Source organism: Notolepis coatsorum (genome assembly GCF_963971535.1).
Source record: "Notolepis coatsorum genome assembly, chromosome: 9".
Classification (NCBI taxonomy): domain Eukaryota; kingdom Metazoa; phylum Chordata; class Actinopteri; order Aulopiformes; family Paralepididae; genus Notolepis; species Notolepis coatsorum.
Genome location: NC_140173.1, coordinates 142,812,479 through 142,836,351, shown reverse-complemented (window position 1 = coordinate 142,836,351; position 23,873 = coordinate 142,812,479). Strand labels below are relative to the sequence as shown.

General features: G+C 43.7%; 1 protein-coding gene across 1 annotated transcript in view; it reads right to left on the bottom strand.

The window, feature by feature from the left end:
• Positions 1-23,873, bottom strand: part of dst (dystonin) — a gene marked incomplete at its 5' end in the record, with an annotated part of 232,374 nt that overhangs the window by 146,843 nt on the left and 61,658 nt on the right. Inside the window, 10 exons of the mRNA XM_084322030.1 lie at positions 1,055-1,291; positions 4,208-4,327; positions 4,534-4,749; positions 6,201-6,347; positions 6,588-7,120; positions 8,453-8,977; positions 10,115-11,513; positions 12,210-12,318; positions 13,250-13,338; positions 18,934-19,080. Of these exons, the coding sequence (XP_084178156.1) occupies positions 1,055-1,291; positions 4,208-4,327; positions 4,534-4,749; positions 6,201-6,347; positions 6,588-7,120; positions 8,453-8,977; positions 10,115-11,513; positions 12,210-12,318; positions 13,250-13,338; positions 18,934-19,080 (3,522 nt within the window). The remainder of the gene's footprint in view (positions 1-1,054; positions 1,292-4,207; positions 4,328-4,533; positions 4,750-6,200; positions 6,348-6,587; positions 7,121-8,452; positions 8,978-10,114; positions 11,514-12,209; positions 12,319-13,249; positions 13,339-18,933; positions 19,081-23,873) is intronic.

The window sequence follows — 23,873 nt, the reverse complement described above, 5'->3', positions numbered from 1 at the left end:
ATATGACAGTGATATATCCCTGTTAAAACCACCCTGGGTCACGGTGTCTAAAAAACCCGTTATCTTATTTTAGTTGTCAAAATTCAGCAATTCCAGGACGTATCACATGATGATGACGTGTCCCTTGTCACTAGCTTTGGGACAAACCTGTTCCGTCTTTTCAAATCCCTCTATCACAAGAACCACACACTGTGTACTCCGTTCTCAAACATGAGTTTCCCTTTGAGAGACTTTTATGAGAGGACTGTATGCTGTGAACATGCTCGCCATCATCACCCCCCGAAGCGTAGAAGGATAAAGAGGACAGATATTGAGTGTGTTGTTAGTGCTTATGCTGCGGCAGGCAAGCTCCTCCCATGAAGGTGCGTTTTGCCCACTATTAATAGTGGATCTGTGTCTTGAAGCCTGTGGGACACAACCAGTGAGAGAGGTTAGTCTGTAGCCGTGATCAAGGACTTGGGACACATGCAATACTGTCATCTTTCATGAAAGATCATAGATACATACATGATCAAACCACACAAATCTGAATCTGGAAAACGGGAGTCCATGCAAACTACTTGGGATGAGAGGAACACAAAGAAATACAGGGGACAACATATTCAACATGTGAAACATGCATGCGTTCATGTCAGAAACCTTCCTGTACGGTCTATACTTTTGAGCTGAAATGCACGCATGGCAGCAATAGTGCACGTAGAACGTAATATTGTACTCGGTTAATCCATTAGGTCACATGAGTGAGGATCAGAAAACTCCTACTGTACGATTTTTCAACTCTAGCTATACAAATCCAAGTCGATATTTCAGAGTATACATATATACCTTAACGAGTAATAAAGTAATAAAGATGAACCAGCGATGTTACCAAATCATTAGACTGCATTACCTACAGTACACAAGCCACACACATGCTTACGGATACATCCCTGTTGCGCATGTTTTGTAGTAGCAATCAAATTGCATTATTAAAACATCCATTCGTCACGGCCAAGTTTCACTCCTCACTCCACTCGGCGGTGTTTTTCGGACCACAATCCGTCCGCAGGCAGACCTTTTGTTGACTCTCTCTCTCCCGGGTCTCCAGCAGTTGTTCCAGGCCGTGCGTCTGGGCAGCCATCCTCTCCGTCTGCTCCCTGAAGGCCCGCTGGGAGCTGGTCAGGGACTTGAGGAGGTGCCGGCTCTGGGTCGGGCTCAGGAAGCGGGCGTGCTCCGAGACAAAGTACTGGATGTCGAACATGGCGTCCTCCAGCAGCGGCTGGGCCACGTTCAGCAGATCTCTCTCCAGATCCTGGAAGAGGAAGAGAGGGTGTCAATGGGAGTAGGGATGCGCTGATAGAGGTACTAGCGTAGGATAGGGACGGTCTGATAGAGGTACTAGCGTAGGATAGGGACGCTCTGATAGAGGTACTAGCGTAGGATAGGGACGCGCTGATAGAGGTACTAGCGTAGGATAGGGATGGGTACCTTTCACATTTGAACCGATACCGGTACCGGTACCTGTGAATCGATACCGGTACCCAACCTTTTTTCGGTACTTTAGTCTCAAGAAATTTAATTTACCTACTATCTCAGTCGTAAAAAAAAAAATCCAAACTTCAAATAACTACAATTTCGACAGTTTTCGGCTTGTCATTGCTCCGACTGCTTTGTTGTTGAATCAAGTCAAATCCTAGGTAAGCATATATTGTGCGTGTGAACGTTGACATAAAAAAAAAAACGTAAAAAAAAAAAAAAAAAAAAAAACGTAAAAAAAAGATTATAATAAAAAAAAAAAAAAAAAAAACGGTTTCTCACTTGATTCGATACTCGGTAGTACCGACGTGTTTCGGTTCGGTGCCTCAAAAGTACCGAATTCGGTACCCATCCCTAGCGTAGGATAGGGATACGCTGATAGAGGTACTAGCGTAGAACAGGGATGCGCTGATAGAGGTACTAGCGTAGAACAGGGATGCGCTGATAGAGGTACTAGCGTAGGATAGGGATGCTCTGATAGAGGTACTAGCGTAGGATAGGGCTGCTCTGATAGAGGTACTAGCGTAGGATAGGGACGCTCTGATAGAGGTACTAGCGTAGGATAGGGATGCTCTGATAGAGGTACTAGCGTAGGATAGGGACGCTCTGATAGAGGTACTAGCGTAGGATAGGGACGCTCTGATAGAGGTACTAGCGTAGGATAGGGATGCTCTGATAGAGGTACTAGCGTAGGATAGGGACGCTCTGATAGAGGTACTAGCGTAGGATAGGGACGCTCTGATAGAGGTACTAGCGTAGGATAGGGATGCTCTGATAGAGGTACTAGCGTAGGATAGGGACGCTCTGATAGAGGTACTAGCGTAGGATAGGGACGCTCTGATAGAGGTACTAGCGTAGGATAGGGATGCGCTGATAGAGGTACTAGCTTAGGACAGGGATGCTCTGATAGAGGTACTAGCATAGGACAGGGACGCGCTGATAGAGGTACTAGCGTAGGACAGGGACGCTCTGATAGAGGTACTAGCGTAAGACAGGGATGCTCTGATAGAGGTACTAGCGTAGGACAGGGACGCTCTGATAGAGGTACTAGCGTAGGATAGGGACGCGCTGATAGAGGTACTAGCGTAGAACAGGGACGCGCTGATAGAGGTACTAGCGTAGGACAGGGACGCTCTGATAGAGGTACTAGCGTAGGATAGGGATGCTCTGATAGAGGTACTAGCGTAGGACAGGGACGCTCTGATAGAGGTACTAGCGTAGGATAGGGATGCGCTGATAGAGGTACTAGCGTAGGATAGGGACGCTCTGATAGAGGTACTAGCGTAGGATAGGGATGCGCTGATAGAGGTACTAGCGTAGGATAGGGATGCTCTGATAGAGGTACTAGCGTAGGATAGGGACGCTCTAATAGAGGTACTAGCGTAGGATAGGGATGCGCTGATAGAGGTACTAGCGTAGGATAGGGACGCTCTGATAGAGGTACTAGTGTAGGATAGGGACGCTCTGATAGAGGTACTAGCGTAGGACAGGGATGCGCTGATAGAGGTACTAGCGTAGGATAGGGACGCGCTGAGGTACTGATAGAGGTACTAGGGTAGTGGGCTGATGCCAGGCTAAAAAGCAAATTGGTATCTGAAAAGTTCCCCTGATAGTGAATAATAATAATAATAATAATAATAATAATAATAATAATAATAATAATAATAATAATAATAATAATAATAATAATAATAATAATAATAATAATAATAATAATAATAATAATAATAATAATAATAATAATAATAATAATAATAATAATAATAATAATAATAATAATAATAATAATAATAATAATAACTTTATTTGATAGTGAATCATTCACACAACGAGAGCCACATAAATCAAAGCCAAGCAACTTGATTTCTTCTATTTTGGGGGGGGGGGGGGGGGGGGGGATATATTATATCTCAGTCATCGTTGCCTAATCACCTTGAAACTAATAATGGTTTAAGTCTAAACGGCTAAGTAATGTACTTGGTCACCTTTAAAAGGAACACGCCGACATTATGGGAAATGCGCTTTTACCAGACAAGAAGATAGATACCTATTTCCTCTCTGTGTGTTCAGTTCAGAGTCTTCGGCCAACGGCTAGGCAAGCTGGTCCGTATCCACCTCCCTTCATTTCTGTATAAGCTAACCTAGCCGGCATGTTCCTTTAAGAGCGTGCTATTATTGGCAGTGGATGCCCTGGTGCAGCCAGGGTCAGTCACTACTACCAGGGGTGCAGTCGTAATATGGGCGAAGGCCAAACGCCCGTGCACGCGCGCGCGCATACATGTTCCCTCGGTTGCGCACAGAACAGATGATACACCTTGTCTCATCCTTCCAGTCGAGAGATCAAGCAACCCCCCACTCACAGGGCTTGTATTTGGTTGTCGGTATCCTATTATTATGCAAAGTCTAGGTGATAAGTGCCGGCAACGAGTCATTTTTGTGTCGTCGCGCTGGCACTTACCACCTAGACTTTGCATAATAATAGGATGCGCGCACTTCGGCCTCAGTGACGAAGCCCAAACGTCGTTTGACCGCGTATGCCCAGCACTGCACCCCTGACTACTACCACTGATGTGATTTGTATTCAGTTACTGAAAAATGGTCAACGTCATTGAGTTCACCGTGTTCGGGCTTTCTGTTAGAGCAAGGCATGATGGGAGATCATCACCTTGTTCTGCTGAATCATCTGTCTCACTGTGTCCAGATCACATGTGGTCATCGTGTCCAGGTCCCACGCCTCTGCGTTGTCATGGATACTGCCCGCCAGCTTGTTGAGGTTACCAAGGAGTGTCTCGTACGAAGACTCCAACTGTGTCTAGAATTTGAATTTGAAAATAGTCACGATTCTCCGTGAGTGGATACAGTTCTACGGTCCCATCATTGGATACGGATAAGTCACAAATCATCAAGTCTTGATGCTCTGATTTCCAGCTTAGGGGAGACAGTTTTGTTTATAGATAGTGACTGTGCGAGATGATTGGAATAGCACAATGTAGATTTTGTTTTTTCGGGAACACTGACCTTTTCTGTGTCCATTGACTCAATCAGGTCATTAGTCCTTTCCGCAGATACTTGGCAAATGGCGGCAAAAGTGGACTCCAGATCTAGAAACGCAGAGGCCAGATCCTGTTGGATTTGGGTGGGAATGTGTTTGTCAACAGGGTGTAAGAGCTCCCTGGCTCTCTCCAGATCTGTGCTCAGAGCGCCAGCTAGTGTAGAGAGGTTGGATTCTAGTGACTGGAGAGGGGGGAAAAAAGGATTTAGGTTATTCAGGAGGACAGATGAAAAGAAAAAAGTGACAGAGGAATGCCACCATGCTAAGAACTCACATATGATATTCCTGTGGCACAGGACAGTTCAGTCAATACCACTCCTCGCCTAAAGCTAGAAATCAGAGACAGAGAACCCTGGAATGTGTGATGTCACCTGGATGTAAATTCTGGGGCTGCTGCTAGAGAATGAATGAGGCGCAGTATTTTGTAGAGCCAAGTAAATGATGAATTCTCACACCCAAATGAGGTATTTTAGTCTAGCAGGTCTGAATGAGAGTGTAAGCCTTATGTGGGTGTAAGTTGCTCACACAAACATTTTATGGGGCCACAATGGTAAACGGTGCATTTATATAACAGATTTGATCCAAAGCGCACATTTTTTGTTCCTCACATTCACACATGCACACACCGACAGTTCTCATCGGGAGCAATTAGGGGTTAAGTGTCTTGGCTCAACCAGGGACTTTCTGATTACCAGACGACCGCCCTTCCTCCTGAGCCACTGTCGCCCCCCACATTTTACCAATAGGTGACAAATTCAAGGTTTGTGTGATGCACAAATATTGATTGATCGGTGTCCCTGGCCCACAGGAATAAAATAATCTGAATCATTAAAGGAACACGCCAACATTATGGGAAATGTATCATCTTCTCCAGAGTCAGCCAAGAAGATATATATCAACTTACACATTACTGTGCGTTCAGTAGAAAGCTATCCGGCGCTATCCGAACCTGCTTCCATTCATTTGTACTAAGCTAGGCTAGCTTGCAGCTGGATAGCTGAACACACAGAGAGGAAATTGGTATCTATCTTCTTGTCCGAGTCTTTCATGGATTTATAATAAAACACATGATACTTGTGCCCTAATGATACAGATATAGAAGAAACCTACTCCCTTTGCCGAAAGAAACATGCCTATAAATACGTATACTATGGAATAACACACTGCACATGTATTACAGGGCCAATAATGGCCCCAAAAAACAACATTTCCAACTTCAACAGACCCACAAAAATACTGAAAAAGTGCAATTCTATAGATCTGCATTAGGGATGCTCGATATTGGCTTTTTTACCGATACCGATATACCGATATTGTCCAACTCTTAATTTCCGATACCGATATCAACCGATACCGATATATGCAGGGTCCCCCCCCCCCCCAAAAAATGGAATAATTTCAGGTAATTAACATTACATATCTCTTGTTGTGGAATTAACACAACATTATGCATACTTTTGACAATAAATAAAATCAGAATTTGTTCTTACTTGCTTGCCTGGGTAAATAAAGGTTATAGAAATGTAAAAAATAAAAATAAATTGAAAACCGATACCGATATTTTCCGATATCACATTTTAATGCCGATACCGGCCGATAATATCGGACATCCCTAATCTGCATAGTTCCTAACCTTAGATTCCTCCAGTTGGCACTGGAGCTCCTCCATGTTGCTGCTTATGGGCCCCTGGATCAGCAGGTCATTTCTGATATCATCCAACACATCAGCGTGGTCCTGCAGTCTTCCAACACACTCCAGATAATCCTGAATGGAGTACAGCTGCAGAGAATAGAAAGAAAATAGCACTGGAAATACAGCCGAAAGGTTGGATAGATGGGTCCTACTATATATATATGCATTGTTGAAAACAAACTCAATTTAAGAATTATTTTATGTTGTTATGGCTTTGGTCTACAGGACAGTCCAGGTTCACATCTTAGTTCTATGTCTGTCTTTTGGGAGAGAGAGAGTGATTTGTGTTTTGCAAATATTGATTGGGGAAAAAGTCATAAGAATTACCATATCGCTTGATTCAACGTCTTGGTGTGCGACCGGGTAGATCGGAGGACACGGCTGCCGACGACTGATCTGAGCGGAATCGCTGTTCGCCGCCGCCGCCGCCGCCTCTGCCTCGTCCTCCGACGTCTCCTCCTGGATGCTCTCCAGGGCGCGACGTCGGATCTCCTGGGAATCGGCCCCGAGGACACTACTCAGCGCCTCCATCACGTCCTGAAGCACCGTGGCGTCTTGGCCCGAGGACACGCTCTGAAGAGCCCGCAGCAGCTGAGATTGAACGAGTGCCACGTCGGAGGATGGACGATCTTGGTCTCCCGCTCCGGTTGTTGCACCGAGAGCATCTCGCTCGTCCTCGAGGTCTCGGCGACCGCTGTCCGTGAGTTCACGTGACGTGTTTCTCTCGTCAAAACCCCCTGTTATTCCTGACGTTCGTGGAACGTCCTGGTTTGTGGCGGCGACGTTTTCTGCGTCTTCGGTTTCTGCTTTGGGCAAGTCGTCCACGTACGCCCCCTCTGATCTGTTTTCCCCCTGTTCACCTGGACCAGGCCAGACGTCATCATCACCATCACTCATTGAGGCAGGTGGGGAGAGAGCATCAGATCTAACAGAACTGTCTAATAGAGCATCAGTCACTGCCTGGGGACTTTCATCCACAGCAGATACATCTAGTTTGCTCCCATCTGGCAGAGCATTTAATCCCAAACCTGTACCTATTCTGTCCGTGGAACACCCCAAATCCCTCTCGGATGTTGACGATGAGCTTGTAGACGAGACCCTCTCAGTGCAACCTGCATTGTGTTCACTATGATGACCCGTCTCTACTGTCTCAACTTCATCACTGTTGACTGTTGAGTGAACATCCTCCAGTCTCCTCTCTGAGGAAGGTTTACTGTCCATCTCACTGCTCGATTCCACCTCATCTGCAGCACCTTCCTTTGAATCTGAAAGATTTGCTTTGGCCGCTGTTGGATCTGGAGTAATCCTGATGGGACCCTGGTTTAAATGCTCAGGATCTTCTATATCATCACACCTGTTGTCATTTCCATCGCTTGTTTTCATATCGACTACATTGGAGACGACAGATAGCCGAGGAGAGTCATTCGAATGCTGCGTAGTGGCTCTGTCACAGACATGCGTGGGAATTGAAATACCCGCTTCTGATTGAAACACCCGTTGTTGTTGAGGTAACTCAATTCCACTGGCATCTCCTGCAACTATTTTCACGTCATCACCGATAGACTCAGATACCGAGGAAGGACTACCGCCTGGCGATGAGTCGTTTAGCCTCTGGGCTGGCCCACCGCTTGAAGACAACTCAACGGCACTAAGCACGCTCTCCATTTGACTCTCCTCAGACGTTGCATCGCCATGCGACGAGCAGGACACGCCTGAGTCACTCTGGACGGGACTTACAGTCTGATTCCCAACCAAGACGTGATGATATCCTGCTGTGAAAGGCCCTTCGTCTAGACTGAAGCCGGCTACTCTACAAGGCGGACCGTCGTCAGATGTGATATCTTCGACCTGGCTCGCTGTCTGAGTATTCCCGCCGGGTGCCGCATTGCGCGGACTGAGCGAATGTGCGGCGTTTGACTGAAAATCATTTGGGAAAAGATTTCCCGCGCCATAAACCATATCCGTCAGCTGGTGGAAGACGAAGACCTGTGCGCCGCAATCTTCCTTCAGGCGAGATGTTCTGTCAGTTTGATGGACGGAACAGTCCTCTGTACTCTGATCGGACGAGATGGGTGGGGCCAGCTCAGGACGGGCAGGCCCATGACTAATGTATGAGGGAAGTAACGGGTGGAGAGAGTCACTCATCTGATCTACACTTCCTCCTGCCTTCCAGTCTACTGCTGCACATTCACTCTCAGTCTCCATCCCTCTCTCAGCCCGCTGCTCCTCCTCAGGGAGATCAAGCACAATGATGGCGACCTTCTCAGCTTGCCACGAAGCCTCAATGTTGTCAGTGAATCCCAGGGTTTGGTCATCGGAGGCGCGTTCAGTGGACACATCCTCCTCAGGGCGGATGATGTCTTTGTGCATGGGATCTGAGTGAACGATCTCATCAGTGAAGTCATCACTAACTACACCGGACTGCAATGCCTCACCGACACTCCCGGTACAACCCGATTTGGAGTCGTACACACCGCCCGGCGGTACCTGCCGCTCCATAATTTGCGAAGCAACTATGGAGGACACTGATCCATTAGACGGCGCTTGTTTTAGCATGGACATTGTGCCCTCATCATCTCCTATCACAGCGTGCTTGTTTATATTCAGCTGCAGCTCTAGTGTCATCTCCTTGTCAACCAGGCCCTTCTCGAGAGCTGCCTCCAGGTCGTAGCGCTTCCCAGAGGTCGCATCCAAAACACCCCCTTCCTCAACCTGGGCTTTCAGAAGATGGACACCAGAGCCTTGTTCGTCTTCCTTACCCTCCCGTACATCCTCTGAGCATGTAAACCCTGTCGCTGTGTGATGAGGCGTTCTAGATTCACTACACAATGAATCAGGATGCGCTTTATTTTCTCCTGCATGCGCTTCCTCAGAGCACGATAACTCTGCGGCCGTCTCAACGGGGTCTCTTGAATCATCACACAGTGAGTCGGGATTTGTTGTTTGTGCTTGATGACAATATTTTATAGCCAGTGTGGGACTTTCTTTGGAGTCATGTTCACTTAGGGGTGAACCCGTATTTGGGACATAAGCTGAACATGAGCTAGGGAGCGTAGGGAGAGTAGTGAGCGGCGAGGCCTCTGGCATGGCTGGCCAGTCTAGATCTGCAACATAAGTCTCTCTGACTTCAACATCTGAACCGTTTTCAGTGATTTCAAACCATTCTTCCGCGGTTGGAATGTCTAGAACTGCGATGACAACCCCCCTAACCTCCATATCGGAACCATTTTCAGCCTTTTCAAAACATCCTTCAACCGCCGGAGTCTCTCTACCTCCAATACAAGTTTGTTCAACCTCAATTTCTGAACAATTTTCAGCTGTTTTTAAACATTCTTCAATTCTCGTGTCTGCACTTCCAATGACCTTCTCTCTAACCACCTTGAAATCTGAAACAGTGTCAGCGTGCTTTAAACATCTTTCAGTGGTTGGAGTGTCTAGACTTACAAAAACATCATCTCTGACCTCATTATCAGAGCTACTTTCACCATATTCTGAACATTTCTTAAAGGCATCACTATCTGAACCATGATCACCACCCATTCTCAAACATTGCTCAAAGTCAGTAGAGTGGATGTTCTTCTTTTGAGACAAATCCTTCACTTCAGAATTAGAATCACACGACTCAGGTTGTCTGGTGTTTTGAACAGAGTTAACATCTACTGAGGATTCCTCCATAAGATCTTGTTCTGTGTCACCGGCAGCACCACAGTCCATTTCAACATCAGTTGAAACTCCACTCTCCCAGAGACCCAAGTCCTTACCATGGAACGTCTGCTTGTTTTTCATGAATTTGTCAGTTTCCTCTTGTATGTGTAATGAAACAAGGGCCTCTTTATCACTTTGGAGGGGTATACCTAACTCAACCTGCCCTGAAACATCGCCAATATTTGAATTGAGAGCAGCGGGATGTTGTTCTGCATTTTCAAAAATGTCCAGATCTTCAAGGAAAAGTTTAGTCATTTTGGACAGCTGCCCGTCAAGTATCAACACCCTCTGCCCTGATGTCGGATCCACGTAACTATTCATCATCAGGTAGGAGATGAATAGCTGCCGGGCCTCCGCGGGAGACGGGCTGTGGATATGCTTATCCCCGATCCCTAGACCATCTGTGGGACGATGGCATCCATCAATCTGAAGCTCTTTAAACATGAGCCAAGAGGAGTACTTTGCATTGAGCTCATCGACGTCGGGAAGCACATCTGGAAATTCGATCATTTTCAACACCCCTGCGGTACAACTGTCAATCAAACCGCTTTGAGTGGCGGCGGAAATGTCTACCACCACTGAGGTTTCTGGAATGTAAAAGGCTGCGATTTTCTGTTTGTTACTGAGCAGCTCGCTGGTGAACTGACTGGTGACGGTTTCACGGTGCGACGAGTACGTCACCGTGAGAGTTTCCCCAGACGACGGAGGCAACACGAGGCCCATGAACCCTCCTCCCTGCTTCCCCAGCACCATGAGGCCACTGATGAACCCTCCCGGCTTCCCCCCCAGCACCACGAGGAGGCTACTGCCGCGGCGCATCATGTCCCGCTGGACCGCCTCGTCCACGGTCAGCGTCTCTCCGTCCTGGAGGTTGACGGCACGGCTGATCTGGGCCCGGTGGCTCGCGACAGCGTCTACGCCGGTGTCCTGATCTACGAGTCCCTCCGACAGGGCTTCCTCCTCCACGGTGATGTTTCCGCCCGTCCCGCGCCGGTCAATCAACCTGCCGCCGGCGGCCGCCTGAGCCTGATCGGCGCCCCCCGCGCCGTCGCGCCTGATCGAATCCGCCGTCCAGGTGTTCTGCCTCGTCTCGAGTATCTTTACATACAGACGAGCGGGAATCAGGCCAGATTGAAAGGCGATCTCCGGGGTTAGGATATCCCCCGTGTAGGACACCCGCCATCCGTCGTTAACCCGTCGGGCGTCCATCACCTTGATGGCCAGATGTTCCGAGGCGGCCCGTTCTCTGACTGTTGCTAATGTAGACGGGGCCTCGGAGGAGAGCTGTCGGCTCTGAATGCATTCGCTCGCTTCAGTGAGCTCTTGATACGGCCGCAATGTTGATTTACGGGCACCGGTGGGATCTCGGTCGAAACCATGATCCGAGTCCAGACAACACAGCTGGGCCCCAGACCACATGAGGTCAGAGGTTAGGAGGAGCGGGGTTGCTGGGAGACGGAGTCCCATTGTATGATCGATCACATCGCTCTGTCCTCCTTTTTTTGCGCCATTTCCAAGCTCAACAATGTCATCGGTCCCTTCAAAACCCTACGGAGAATGAGAGGATGCAACAACTGTTTTAATTGACCGCAGACAACATTGCATGGTTAAAAAAACAGTATACTTTCTACGTGAAAACAAGGAATAAAAATTCAACAGTGGCCTATTAAAATTGTTTTGCTCAAATGTACTCACCATCAGACAAGCGTGTGCGTGTTAAGAGCTTGTGTGCAAAAAGTGCAAGGCTGTGTCGAGAGGTCAGAATGGAGAACAAACACATTAAAAGCTACCATGCATCTGTGAACAGAGCCAGCGGCTTTGGAAACAAGGCAGCGAGTAAAGACACATCACAGTGAGTTGTTACATTTTGTTTGGTGAACTCGTCTAAGTCAACTCAGGCAGAGTGGTTTCAGTCACAACCGTGGAATCAGAATGAAATCGGGGGTGTGATGTAGTTGTAGGCGCCAAGCATGTTCACAGCATACTCAAGACTCTCTAGGTGTCGTCGTCTAAACACCCGTTTCCTGAAAACCTACTTCAAAAAGGTTGACAGTGTTACACATTGAGTACAGAAACGGAACGAGGGAAATCCTGTCACACCATGCTAAGAGCTGCCATCAGACCATAGAGGGGAAAAGGATTAGTCGTGCATTTGAACACTTTATGGCACTATGTTTTTATCACACTGTGAGCCACAAACACAATCCGCCCGGGTTTTTCGGGGTGCCGGCCCGGTTAGCCAACCTGGTCTGCTGCGGGGGTCTGGTCGACACAGTGCTGGGACAGGTCGCTGTAGGCCTGGTGGAGGGCATCCAGCTGCTCCTGGGCATTCTGCTTCTCCTCTTCTGTCATCCTGGAAGACATAATGTACAGACGGCTCAGACAGGGTTAACCCGTTCACTACCACACTACAAAGGGTTAACCGTCTGTAGTAGTGTGGTAGTGTAAACGACTAACGAGTCTGTCACGGTCAACCAGCACCTGCTAACGGGTCTGACCCCCTTTAGCTCAGCTGGTTAGTGCGCCCACCTGTGGTCCCGGGGTCAAATCAACTCAGTTACAGTAGTGAAAGGGTTAACCTTCTATAGGGTTGTAAAAAAAAGGAAGGGGGGAAAAAGCGTTTATCCGATACCACTTTTTCACTGCTGATACCGACTCTGAGTCCTAAGCTTTAAAAGTATCGGCCGATACCAAATACCAATCGGATTCAGTACCTTTTCAGTACCTTTTTTAACACTGTCGCCTCACAGCTAGGAGGTCCAGGGTTCGATTCCCGCTTGGGGACTAGGTTTCCGCGTTGCAGGTGGGGTATCTCCCAGGCCTCTCTGTGTGGAGTTTGCATGTTCTCCCCGTGCTCACAAGGGTCCCCCCCCCCCAATAAGAGAAACCCAATGGAAAAACATGCACAACAGATCGCTAACGCTGTCGCATCCCTGACGAAGACGGACAGGAGCACTTGGATTCGTCCCCGGGGCGCGGCCCCACGCCGACGCCCCTATCTGCTCCCGGCTGCCCATGGGGGGGAAGGACGACGGGATGGGTCAAGTGCAGAGACTCAATCGCATCGGCGACCCAACTAATTGCATGTGTGTGTGTCCCTGTGTGTGTGCCGCCCGTCGCATGTGTGTGTCTGCCTGCATGCCGAATAAAGACTTCTCCAATGTCCAGTTATTGATATATATCATATCATGCATCCCTAATCAGTATTTTAGCATAAACCGAGGCATTACCAAAAATCACTATCACGCCAAAATTAAGCTCTTGTATCTACAGCCTTGACTCACTTGTCACTGTGCTTGGTCAGCATCATCTGCGTGGTCCTCAAGGCCTCCGATATCTGCTCCTTCTTAGTCACAATCTCCTCCATTGAAACCTAGAATATAGATTTGATTATATTAGATTAGATTAATTAAAATGTATTGTCATTTTACAGTACAAGTACAGTACAACGTAAATAAGTTTGGCATCCAACCAGACCAACCAAGTGCAACAGCAATATACAATGTACAGGTGATTAAACTGGGTACAAAATATACAAATTAGTAGGGCTGTCTTAAATACTTCGAAGATTCGTTCGATGAGCATGGGATTCGAATATGAAAATAAAATCCGATACATTTTTTTTTTTTTTATGAATTTTATCTTCTTTTTTTTTGCAAAATCAACTCTGCCTCTCTTTGTTAACTACAACAAGCAATGCTGTTTGTTATTTAAGATGAGGTTGGACTTGGCACTGACAGATTTGTGTTCATTGTGCTGCTTTTCTAAAGCCTCAAATGACGGCTTACAATATTTCATGAAAGCAAAGTGTTTCGTTTGTCTAAGATTTAAAAGGGTTTAAACTTTGCAGCACTGACAAAGTTGAACAAAGTGCTGTACAAGTCCCACAACATAAAAAATAAAAAATAAAAAAATGTATTATTTCGAAGCTTCGAATTAAAATCGAATCTCGGCCCCGAAGCTTCGAATTCCAAAAGAAATTCGAAGGTCAGGCCTACAAATTAGTACTACTGTGTGTATATAAGTGATACAGTATATGAATGCATGAAGTAAATTAGTTACTAACATGTCCGGCGTTTTGTATTCACGACATCTGTAACAAATGACTGACCCAAAGAGATTTAAACAATATATAATATACAAAAGGAAGGTGATTTACTAGACTGGAATTGTTTCCATTTCGTCATTCCATCTATAGATGTTATCTGTCCAGAGTTAAAATATTAATATCTAACAAGGACAGGTCAAATAGTAATATTGTTCCTAATGTAACACAATCTAGACTAAAAAAATCTATTTTCGATAGATACAGAAGGGAAGAAGAGCTTTAATTGCATATTAATAAAAATAATACATATGATACTGTATTGTACGTTATATCATATTACATTATATAATCATATTATAATTAATTTGTATATTATATTAAACTATATTTACACTATATACTATTATATTATGGTACTATATTATATTGTATATATCATGTACTATATATCTCATATCACATTATATATGTGTTGTATACACTATTATGTACTATATACTATTATATATACTATTATATACTGCAGCTATACTATACTGTAATGTGTACTATGTATGTATGTAAATAAAAAATATATATATTTAAAATTAAACTTAAATGTCTTCAGGGGTAGGGCCCGACAAGCTTAGTGCTTCTCCCTAGCCCTTTTCGGACAATTGGACAATGCTGCAATAGCAGCTGGTAAAACGTTGGTGATTTATGGAATGACCATTGTTATGTGTCCAAAACCCGAAATAAAAAATAACTGAACTGAACTGAACTGAACTGAATGTAACACAATCATAATTCATAGTTAAGGAAACCTTGGGTTAAACTTTGGGTTAAAGAATGAACCGTATTTATTAGGACCATAATCTCACACATATCCCAAAACTGTCTTGTACAAATTAATTTGGTTTGAGACGTATTGAGTTAAATAGTTCATGTGTGATGTCATAAGATGTCTGATGTCATTATGATGTGTATGTTATTCCAGGAAGTAACAAATACATCTCAGTGAAATTATGCAAATTAAAGGAACACGCCAACATTTGGGGAAATTAGCTTACCATCTTCTCCAGAGAGAGACAATAAGATAGTTACCAGTTTCCTCTCTGTGCGTTCAGTAGAAAGCTATCTGGCTGCACGTTAGCCTAGCTTAGCACAATGAATGGAAGCGGACAGTGCCGGTTAGCCTAGGCATTGTCCAACTAACCAGAAGGCTCCAGAAGGCTAACCGGCACTGTCCGCTTCCATTCATTGTGCTAAGCTAGGCTAACGTGCAGCCAGATAGCTTTCTACTGAACGCACAGAGAGGAAACTGGTATCTATCTTATTGTCTCTCTCTGGAGAAGATGGTAAGCTAATTTCCCAAGATGTTGATGTGTTCCTTTAACGTTTTCTGTGTCCATTTAAATAAACTGACTTTTTATATGGACTCTAACGCCAAAACGTTACATGTACCCTTGTGATTCCAAGGTCTATTAAATACTGATTGGATGTATCAGCGTATAAACTGATTTCCATAAAGAAATTGTGAGGGGGGGGAAATAAGAAAATATATAAATAAATAAATGTTGAGCGGAGGGCTAATTAAACAATAATGAGATGATGGTTCTTGGGTAATTAAAGATGAAGTGGGTGAGGTTTTGCAGGTTTCCAGGACAACAATCTGGAAGTTTATTGATATTTCAATAGCCATTGTGTGCTTTGGTTGTTATAGCATTACGTTATAACTGGTCAGGCACTTGAACAACATCATTGCATTTCTAGTATCGTACTGTATCTAAACCTAATGCTGCTGTTGGATGACAACTTCATAACACCAATGTTTGTGTTTTCCTGTTTTAAAGGGACACTTCACCAAAAAAACCAATGCTGATGTATTTTGCACATAATCTCACACACATACAAAAACGCTAGACTCTAAACAGTTTTACACACATTGATTTAGTTTGACAGTTATTGAGAGTAAATTACTTTGAATAATAGCCTTAAGTGATGTCATCATGAACACGGTTCGCAAACTTTTTTGGCCGTGCACCCCCTGTCACCTCCCGACCTAGCTGACGCACCCCCCAATGGGTTTCTGTTAGAAAAAATTGTTTTATTTAATTAAATTTTTTATTTTATCTCTTCCCACGGCGACTATGGATAGGGAATTTCTTTATTTAATTAAAATGTTCACGACAACATGGATGCATGTACTCTGCCAGCATGTTTAATATCCATAATACTAAAGGTTTGACTAAGATTTTTATGAAATAATTTTTTTTTTGATTTACCACCATTAGCCTTTTCATGTCACGCACCACCTAGAGGGCGCTCGCGCACCACAGTTTGGGAACCACTGATGTAGATGAAAAAATAGCAATACCTCATCTTATAGAGACTGCTACCTTATCATTTTATGGTGCTGTAATTAATGAATTAATTAATTTGTTTATTTGGACGGGACAATGCAAAATTTATGAACACCGTAGAGCAGGGGTGGCCAACCAGTCAGAGACTAAGAGCCACAAAAATTACTGTGGTACCACAAAGAGCCACACCATATACCAGCATTTCTCAACCTTTTTTCTCAGTCACGGCACCCTTCATGTGTTTATAGGTCTCACCCTCTGGCCTCTGAAGTTGCTAATGTCTTTTTTATTTGGGCATCACAGGGTTAAAAGTACCCTGTGAGACCCACGGTTGCAAAATTACAAAATCACTTTTACCCATTTAAAAAAAGAATGTTTATTTAAAAAGATTTAAGCACATGTATAGTCAATTGGTCCTGTTGTTCAGCCTCACAATGCTATTTGGTAGTAAATGTGTTTATATGTCCCACCCTCTGGCCTCTGAAGTTGCTAATGTCTTTTTAATTTGGGCCTCACAGGGTTAACCTCTTAAACCCGAGATATACAGTAAAAGTGTATATTTTCAGCATTACATTTGTTTACCAATTATTTTAACTGCTATTAGTGAAATATAAGATTATAGAAGTCTCAGGGCATTGAGTCGGAAACCGGCGCATATTGACAGGAGGAAGTGGCACAGCCAAAAGTGAGTGTAGTCTTTTGAAGGAAGAGACTCGGGGCTTTTGAATTTCGAAAAACTACCCTACCCAGCTCACACCAGGCCCTGTCAATCATCTGACTTCTGGATTTACTTTTTTATTTCTCTTATTTTTTGGGATTATCTGAATAACCTGAACGTTATTGCCATAAAACAGAATGCAGTTAGTTTCTCTACCTTTCTGTGAACGTCTTGCAAAAAACAGTGTTGCAATACGATGAAAAATGGTGGAGAAATTTACATTATAAAAAAGATGGCAGAATTCAGTACTGTATCTACAAAACCTTCTGTTTAATCATCTTCCCTTTATTCATTTGCTTAGATTTTTCAGGTCTGGTCAATTTTACCATGGTGTTATTCACTGTCAAAGATATATATATTTTTCAAAATAGAATTGATATTCTCCTTTGGTTCATTACAATTTACTCAAGCCTAGTAACAGACACACTATTTCTGACACTGATCCATATATGTCCCTAGATTCAGATACCAAGAACATGCAAATGGACCATTTAAAAAAAAAATTAAATGTTTATTCTATGTCCTTATGGAATGAGTGACATAAAAAAAAGAAAAAGCTAAACAAAAATATATATATATATTATAATATTTTAATTTAAATTTTTATGGATGGAAGACGGGCAAAGAGCCGCGGGTTGGCCACCCCTGCCGTAGAGTGTAAAAATTGCCGGATTTAGCACAAGGCTAATTTCCATCCGTTGTCCCCAAACATAAACAGTAAGAAATGTACAAATAAGAAATGTACAAATACATAAAAACAGGACACATAAAAACAGTAGAAAATCTACAAATACATAACAGAAATACACAGAAATACTAGTGGCTAGAGATATGTCACATGTGGTCACATGACTGGTTGGTCTTCAGCCATTTAACACAACACAAGGATTCAATGTCCAAGATGACATATTCAAACTAATTTACTCTCAATAACTGTCAAACTAAGTCAATGTGTACTTTTTTTCTTGTGATTAAATTTGTTCTTGTGCTGTTGTCTTTAATTTTCTGTGTATACTATGTTTTTAACTATGTTCTATTTTTATTTTATTTTTATTCTGTATTTTATTTTATTATTATTAATAATTATAAAACATTTTAAACTATGTTTTAACCCTGTAGCACTTTGGGATCCTAGTGAACGGAAAGTGCAATACAAATACAATTTATTATTATTATTATTATTATTATTACAAAACTGTTTGGCGCTTTTGGATGTGTGTGAGATGATGTGTAAAATAAATCAGCATCGTATTTTGGTGAAGCGCCTGTGGCCCTTTTAAGGAAGAGTAAATTTCATGAGCCTAGTGAAACACACTCAATAACCAAATGTATGACTTTAAACTGCATGGTCATCATTGTGAAAATAAGGTTAATTGTTTCTTTAAAAAAAAAAAAAGGGAAGGTATGAGGTTTTCAACCAACAACAGAGATGTGCAGCATGTAATGGGGATGTCAGTATTGGAATGCTTGTGTAACTTAGGACAATAGTACAGTATAGCACATCATCAGCGTAACGGGGGATTCATTTGAACCATGGTCTGATCAAGTAAATGGTTCACATGGGGGCCAGGAGAATGAACAACCTTGTAGGATAAATGAATAAGAACGTATATATACTTGTTTTTATTCAAAACCATGTACACACACTGACAGAGGCTATAATGATATTTTTTTATAATGAAAAAACAAACATTATTGAGTGTTAAAAAAAACATACAAAAAACTGAATTATATACAAGAACAGAAAAAAATACAAAAAAGGACCAAAACAACCCAACAACAACAACAACAACAACAACAACAACAACAACAACAACAACAACAACAACAACAAAGGGGTTAGTAGCACAGAGTATTTACCTGGGGCTTACTAGAGGCCTCTGTGTTGGCGTTACCATCTCTCACACCTGTCCCTTCTTTGTCCACACTCTGGTTGACACCGGACATCCAGTGCAATAGCTTGCTAACTTTATCACCGTGCTCTCGCTTCTCCTCATCAACAGATCTCTAGAATTTGAACAGATGGGATTTCCAAAAGGGCCATTATTTAATCCTACCGTGAAACAAATTATTTAAAAAAGTATCACAGAACATTGAAAAACAGATGTTAGGTAGTTAAAAACCCATAAGGCAGGGCAATTTCCAACAACAATTCGAAATATATGAAATATATGAAAAATATGCTTTATGAATATCATTATCTTATTTACAGTAAATTACCGCACATTCAATGTTGTTGTTTCTTTACAGGTAGAATCTGTAATGCTGTCAAACAACGACCTCTAGGAAGAATAGCCCTACTTGGTATTGCACTTTGTTTGAAAAGTGCAGATTCTACATTTAAAGACCCCATTTTTCTTTTGATATCGGAACTGAAACCATGGCCTTTCTGTGTGATATAACTTTGGAAGACCAAAGTATCAATATACAGCAATATAGTAAACAACTATATACAGTAGCACTGAATTTGAAATGGTTTCGAAATTACATCATTGACATACATGTAAGCGGTCCACTGTATTTCAACCAAACAATGTATCAAAGTTCATACCATTTTACTATACATGTACAGAATAACTCATGTATTCCCTGCTCCCTTTAATCGGCAAAGTACAAAAGCTGTGAAAAACCATTTTTCTTTTGCTAATGAATAGGTTGCTTACAAGCTGTAGATAAACACATTATTTAGAGTTGATAAGAAGTCCAGACATAGTGTTGTTTTGGCATGGATCCAACATTATGAGCTTTCGTAGCCTCCAGCAACCGGAGCCCCGTGTGACAGTCATAGATGCTTCGTTCAAGGGCCTCTTTGAACGAGATCTTTCTCTTCGTCTTCGGACATGTGAGGCTTTTGTCCGAGGATTTTTCAATTTTCAGGTAACAGGCGGTCGCTTTGTCGACGAGACCACTTTGATTCGCTTCCTCGAGTGAGACTCGATCGTGGGTCTCCGGGTTTATCAATCCCCCCGTCAGGAGCTGGAATTCAAGGCAACGGAGACCTAAGTCTTTTGGGAAGAGACCTTCCTGAACCGCTTGAGCGATGGACAAGGTCTTGAACGTCTTTGGGTGAACAATGCCGTTATAGGCCTTCTCGTACTGTAGGAGATGGTGAGCACATGTCTCATCCAGCAGACCTCTTCTCAGAGCCTCTGAGACCGGAGCTTTCTCTCCAGACCCAGGGTCGCAGATACCTCCAGTGCACGCCTGGGCCTCCAACAAGCCCAGTCCAGTGCCTCTTTCAACGAGGCTCTGCTGAAGAGCTTCAAAAACCGACAGACGCTTCTTCTGGGTAACGTCCCACAGACCCGCAACAGGACTGTTGGGATCCTCGACGATGACCATTCTTGAAAGGATGAGGTCTGTAAGTTCGCAGATGCTGAGGAGCCCACTTCGATAGTTATTAAATTCTGTAATCTCGAGAAATCTCTGACTCAGGGAAGTCTCAATACAAAGCTGCCGCCCGCTCTTGAGGTCCACGATGATGTGACGTTGACCTCCACTGACGTCAACAATGGATCTTTCCTGCCACTCACTGATCTGCTGTGACAGGAACAGATAGGTCCTCTTGTTGATGAGCTTCGCTTTATATGCTTCATATGCCGACATTTCCAAGTCACAGTCGCTGCTGATGACCGACACTTGATGAGACCTTCTAGGAGAGACTCCGGGTTGGTGACATTCACCAACCGGAAGGAGATAGACACCTCCGTCGATGTCGTAAAGACACGTCTTAAGCAGTTCACAGTAATAGGACTTCTGGCCTGTGTTAGGGTTGTGGAAGAGTCTGGGGTTTCTGACTGGATCATAGAGGCTCTCTAAGGTGTCTCTGTTCAAAAGATCCTGGTCTAGAGCATTGTCAACAGGCACTCTGAGACCAGTCTCTGGGTGAATTAACCCTCCAGTGGCTATCTGGACTTCAAGGATGTTCTTCCCTTTGTGTCTGCCCAGAATCCTTTCCTCCATCGCCTGAAACACAGACAGCATCTTGCCACCATGGATATAGCCAATGGCTGCTTTCTCTGCATCCATCAGTTTGTCTTTCAGCTCTGCCTTAAGAATTCCAGTCTCCAAAGCATCCGGAACCGAATGTGTTTCTCCTGTGGCTGGATCTACAATGCTGCCTGTTGCGGCCTGAGCCTCCAGGAACTCAACAGCGTACGTCGTTGCTAAGAGGCCTTTTTTAGCGGCTTCGAAGAAAGACATCTTTTTCTTACTTGACTGCATGTACACTCCAGCGATAGCAGCCGGTTTGCCAATGAACTGAGCGATCAATGTTTGCAATTCCTCCAGACTGATCAGGCCCATTTCTAACTTCTGTAAAATGTCTCGATCCAAGATTCTAGTTTCAATTAACTGTCTTATAGTTATACTACGGCGGAGAAGTGGGAGCTTCACAGAGGCCCAGGTGGAATTAAGCACAGACTGGTCTGTCTTGCTGGCTGTTATGGCAGAAGAAGACTCTTTGGATGCCATTTCATCTAACTGAGAGGTTCTTGTGGTAGTGATTCTGTATGTTACATGTTTGCTCTTTGTTGTCATAGACTGGTCTGTTTCATTCTGGCTCTTAGAAATCTCCTTCTCAATGTCTTTTATTTGATGACTGGTGGTTTGAAGCGTAGAGATATTATGTGAAGCTTTATTCATCACTTTTTCCCCTTGTAGGCTTTGACTGCGATTCAATTCTGTAATTTCTTGCTTCTCTCTTTTGAGTTCTTGCATGTCTTTCTCAGTTGTTGCCATCTGAAAACAAGCAATTGAAATGATGATTACACAAACAACTTGTGATAAACTATAATTGTTAGGTTCAGCCTAAACCCTATTTTTCTGTCATCTGGCATCACAGCAGAAATAAAATCTTGTCCCTTGGGCAACTACCAAGCAAGATTTAGAAATGTTTATATAGATACACAACTGTCCAAGAAATACTTAAAGGAACACATCAACATAATGGGACATGCACTTACCATCTTTTCCAGAGTGATAAAATAAGATTGAGATCAATTTCCTTTCTGTGCGTTCAGTAGAAAGCTATCAGGCTGCAAGCTAGCCTGGCTTAGCACAAATTAATGGAAGCAACTATGGACCAGCTAGCTTAGCTGTTGGCCAAAAACACCTCTCCTGGAGTTTTATGGCTAGGCTAGATGTCCGTATCCACTTCCATTAGTTTGTGCTATGCCAGGATAAGATTGAAAATGGCATTTCCCATAATGTTGGCGTGTTCCTTTAATTATATTTGTTCAGACAGGTATCACCACACTACAAGCATTTCAGCGTAGGATAGCCCATATGTGGGTGCTTTTTGACTGTCATAGGATTGACCCGATAAATGGTATTGCAGCTGGGATAGCTGCGGAAAACTCAAGTAAACTCTATGAGATCTTGATTAGAATCAATTGATTCTATTATTATTGATTATTGTTGCCAGACAATAGAGAATAGGATCTACACTGAAAATAACTGGCATTATATTTTGACATACAGTTAGCAATCAATAATCACATTAGGGAAATAGATATGTTCATACATATCAAATAATTTTGAAAATGAATGGGAAATTAGCAGACGTTTTTTATGTGTTGAATTAAAACACTAACATGTAAATTACATATAGGATTGTTTATGTATACCTCTGAGGGTTCCATCCTCACAGCCTCCTCTTGATTGCGCGGACTTTCGTAAGACACAATCCTCTTTGTGACTAAAGTCTTCACGTTAGAAACGTTGTCCTTGGCTTCACCCATAGTTTTGATCTTAACCTCCAACTTCAAAAGCTTCTCCTGAAGACCTGTGACCTCCTTGACATATGACACGATCTGTTCATTGAAGGATCTCGCTTCCTTTTCCTTTAGGTTCAGCATCTGTTCACTCTCCGCCAACAGCTCTCTCAGTGCCGTCGCCTCCTTTGACATTCCACTGTAAAGGTTTTCGAGATGACTAACATTTGAGTTGAGTTTCACTTTGGCGGCTTCTAGTTGAACGATGTTGGTTTTGGCCTTTAAGAGGTCCTGGCTGAGGGTGGTTCTTTCTTGTTTCAGTTGGTCCATTTTGACCTGCGAATGATTAAACTGCTGATCGGCTTCTTGCTTTAATTTCAATGAGTTCTGACTCAGTGTTTTCAACCGTTCGATTTCCTGTTTCAAAAGCTTTTTCTCCGTCTCCGCCGATTCCACATGACTGCACGAATGCTCGTTGGATTTCTTCTCGATCTCAGATCTGATCTCAGATTGCTGCACTAGGACCCTTCTCTCCGTCTCAGTCTGGACTAACACCAACTGCCTCTCGTAGCCCGTCTTCTGGAGTTCTAGTTTCTTTTTCAGGTCTTCCAGCATTTGCTTGCAATTCTCCAGTTGGTGCTCCAGCTGTTGGGACCTCTGTTGAAGGACTGAACTTTCCTTCTGCTTTTTCTGGGCATCCTCCGTGGCTTGGTCACGTTGTTTCGTCAGCGTTGTGACTTCAGATCTCAATGACAGGATTTTATCCTGGGTTTCAGCTCTCTCCCTCTCAAGAACTGTGACTTCGTGTTTAAAACTCAACAAGGATTTCTCAGAACTGTAAGTGACGTCCTTCGCCGCCAGCTTGTGCTTTTGTAACTCTGCCTCCAACTCCATAACTTTGGACTGTTTGGTTTTCCTTTCCTGCGCCTCTTTCACCAATTCATCTTTTGCTCTCTTAAAAGCTGAGTTCAACTCCTCGTGTTCCACCTTCACGTTCGCCAGTTTCTGGTCCGCCGCCCTCTTGTCCCTCTGCAGCGTATCGACCTCCTGCTTTAGATTCGCCACCGTTTTCTCCGAGCTTCCGGC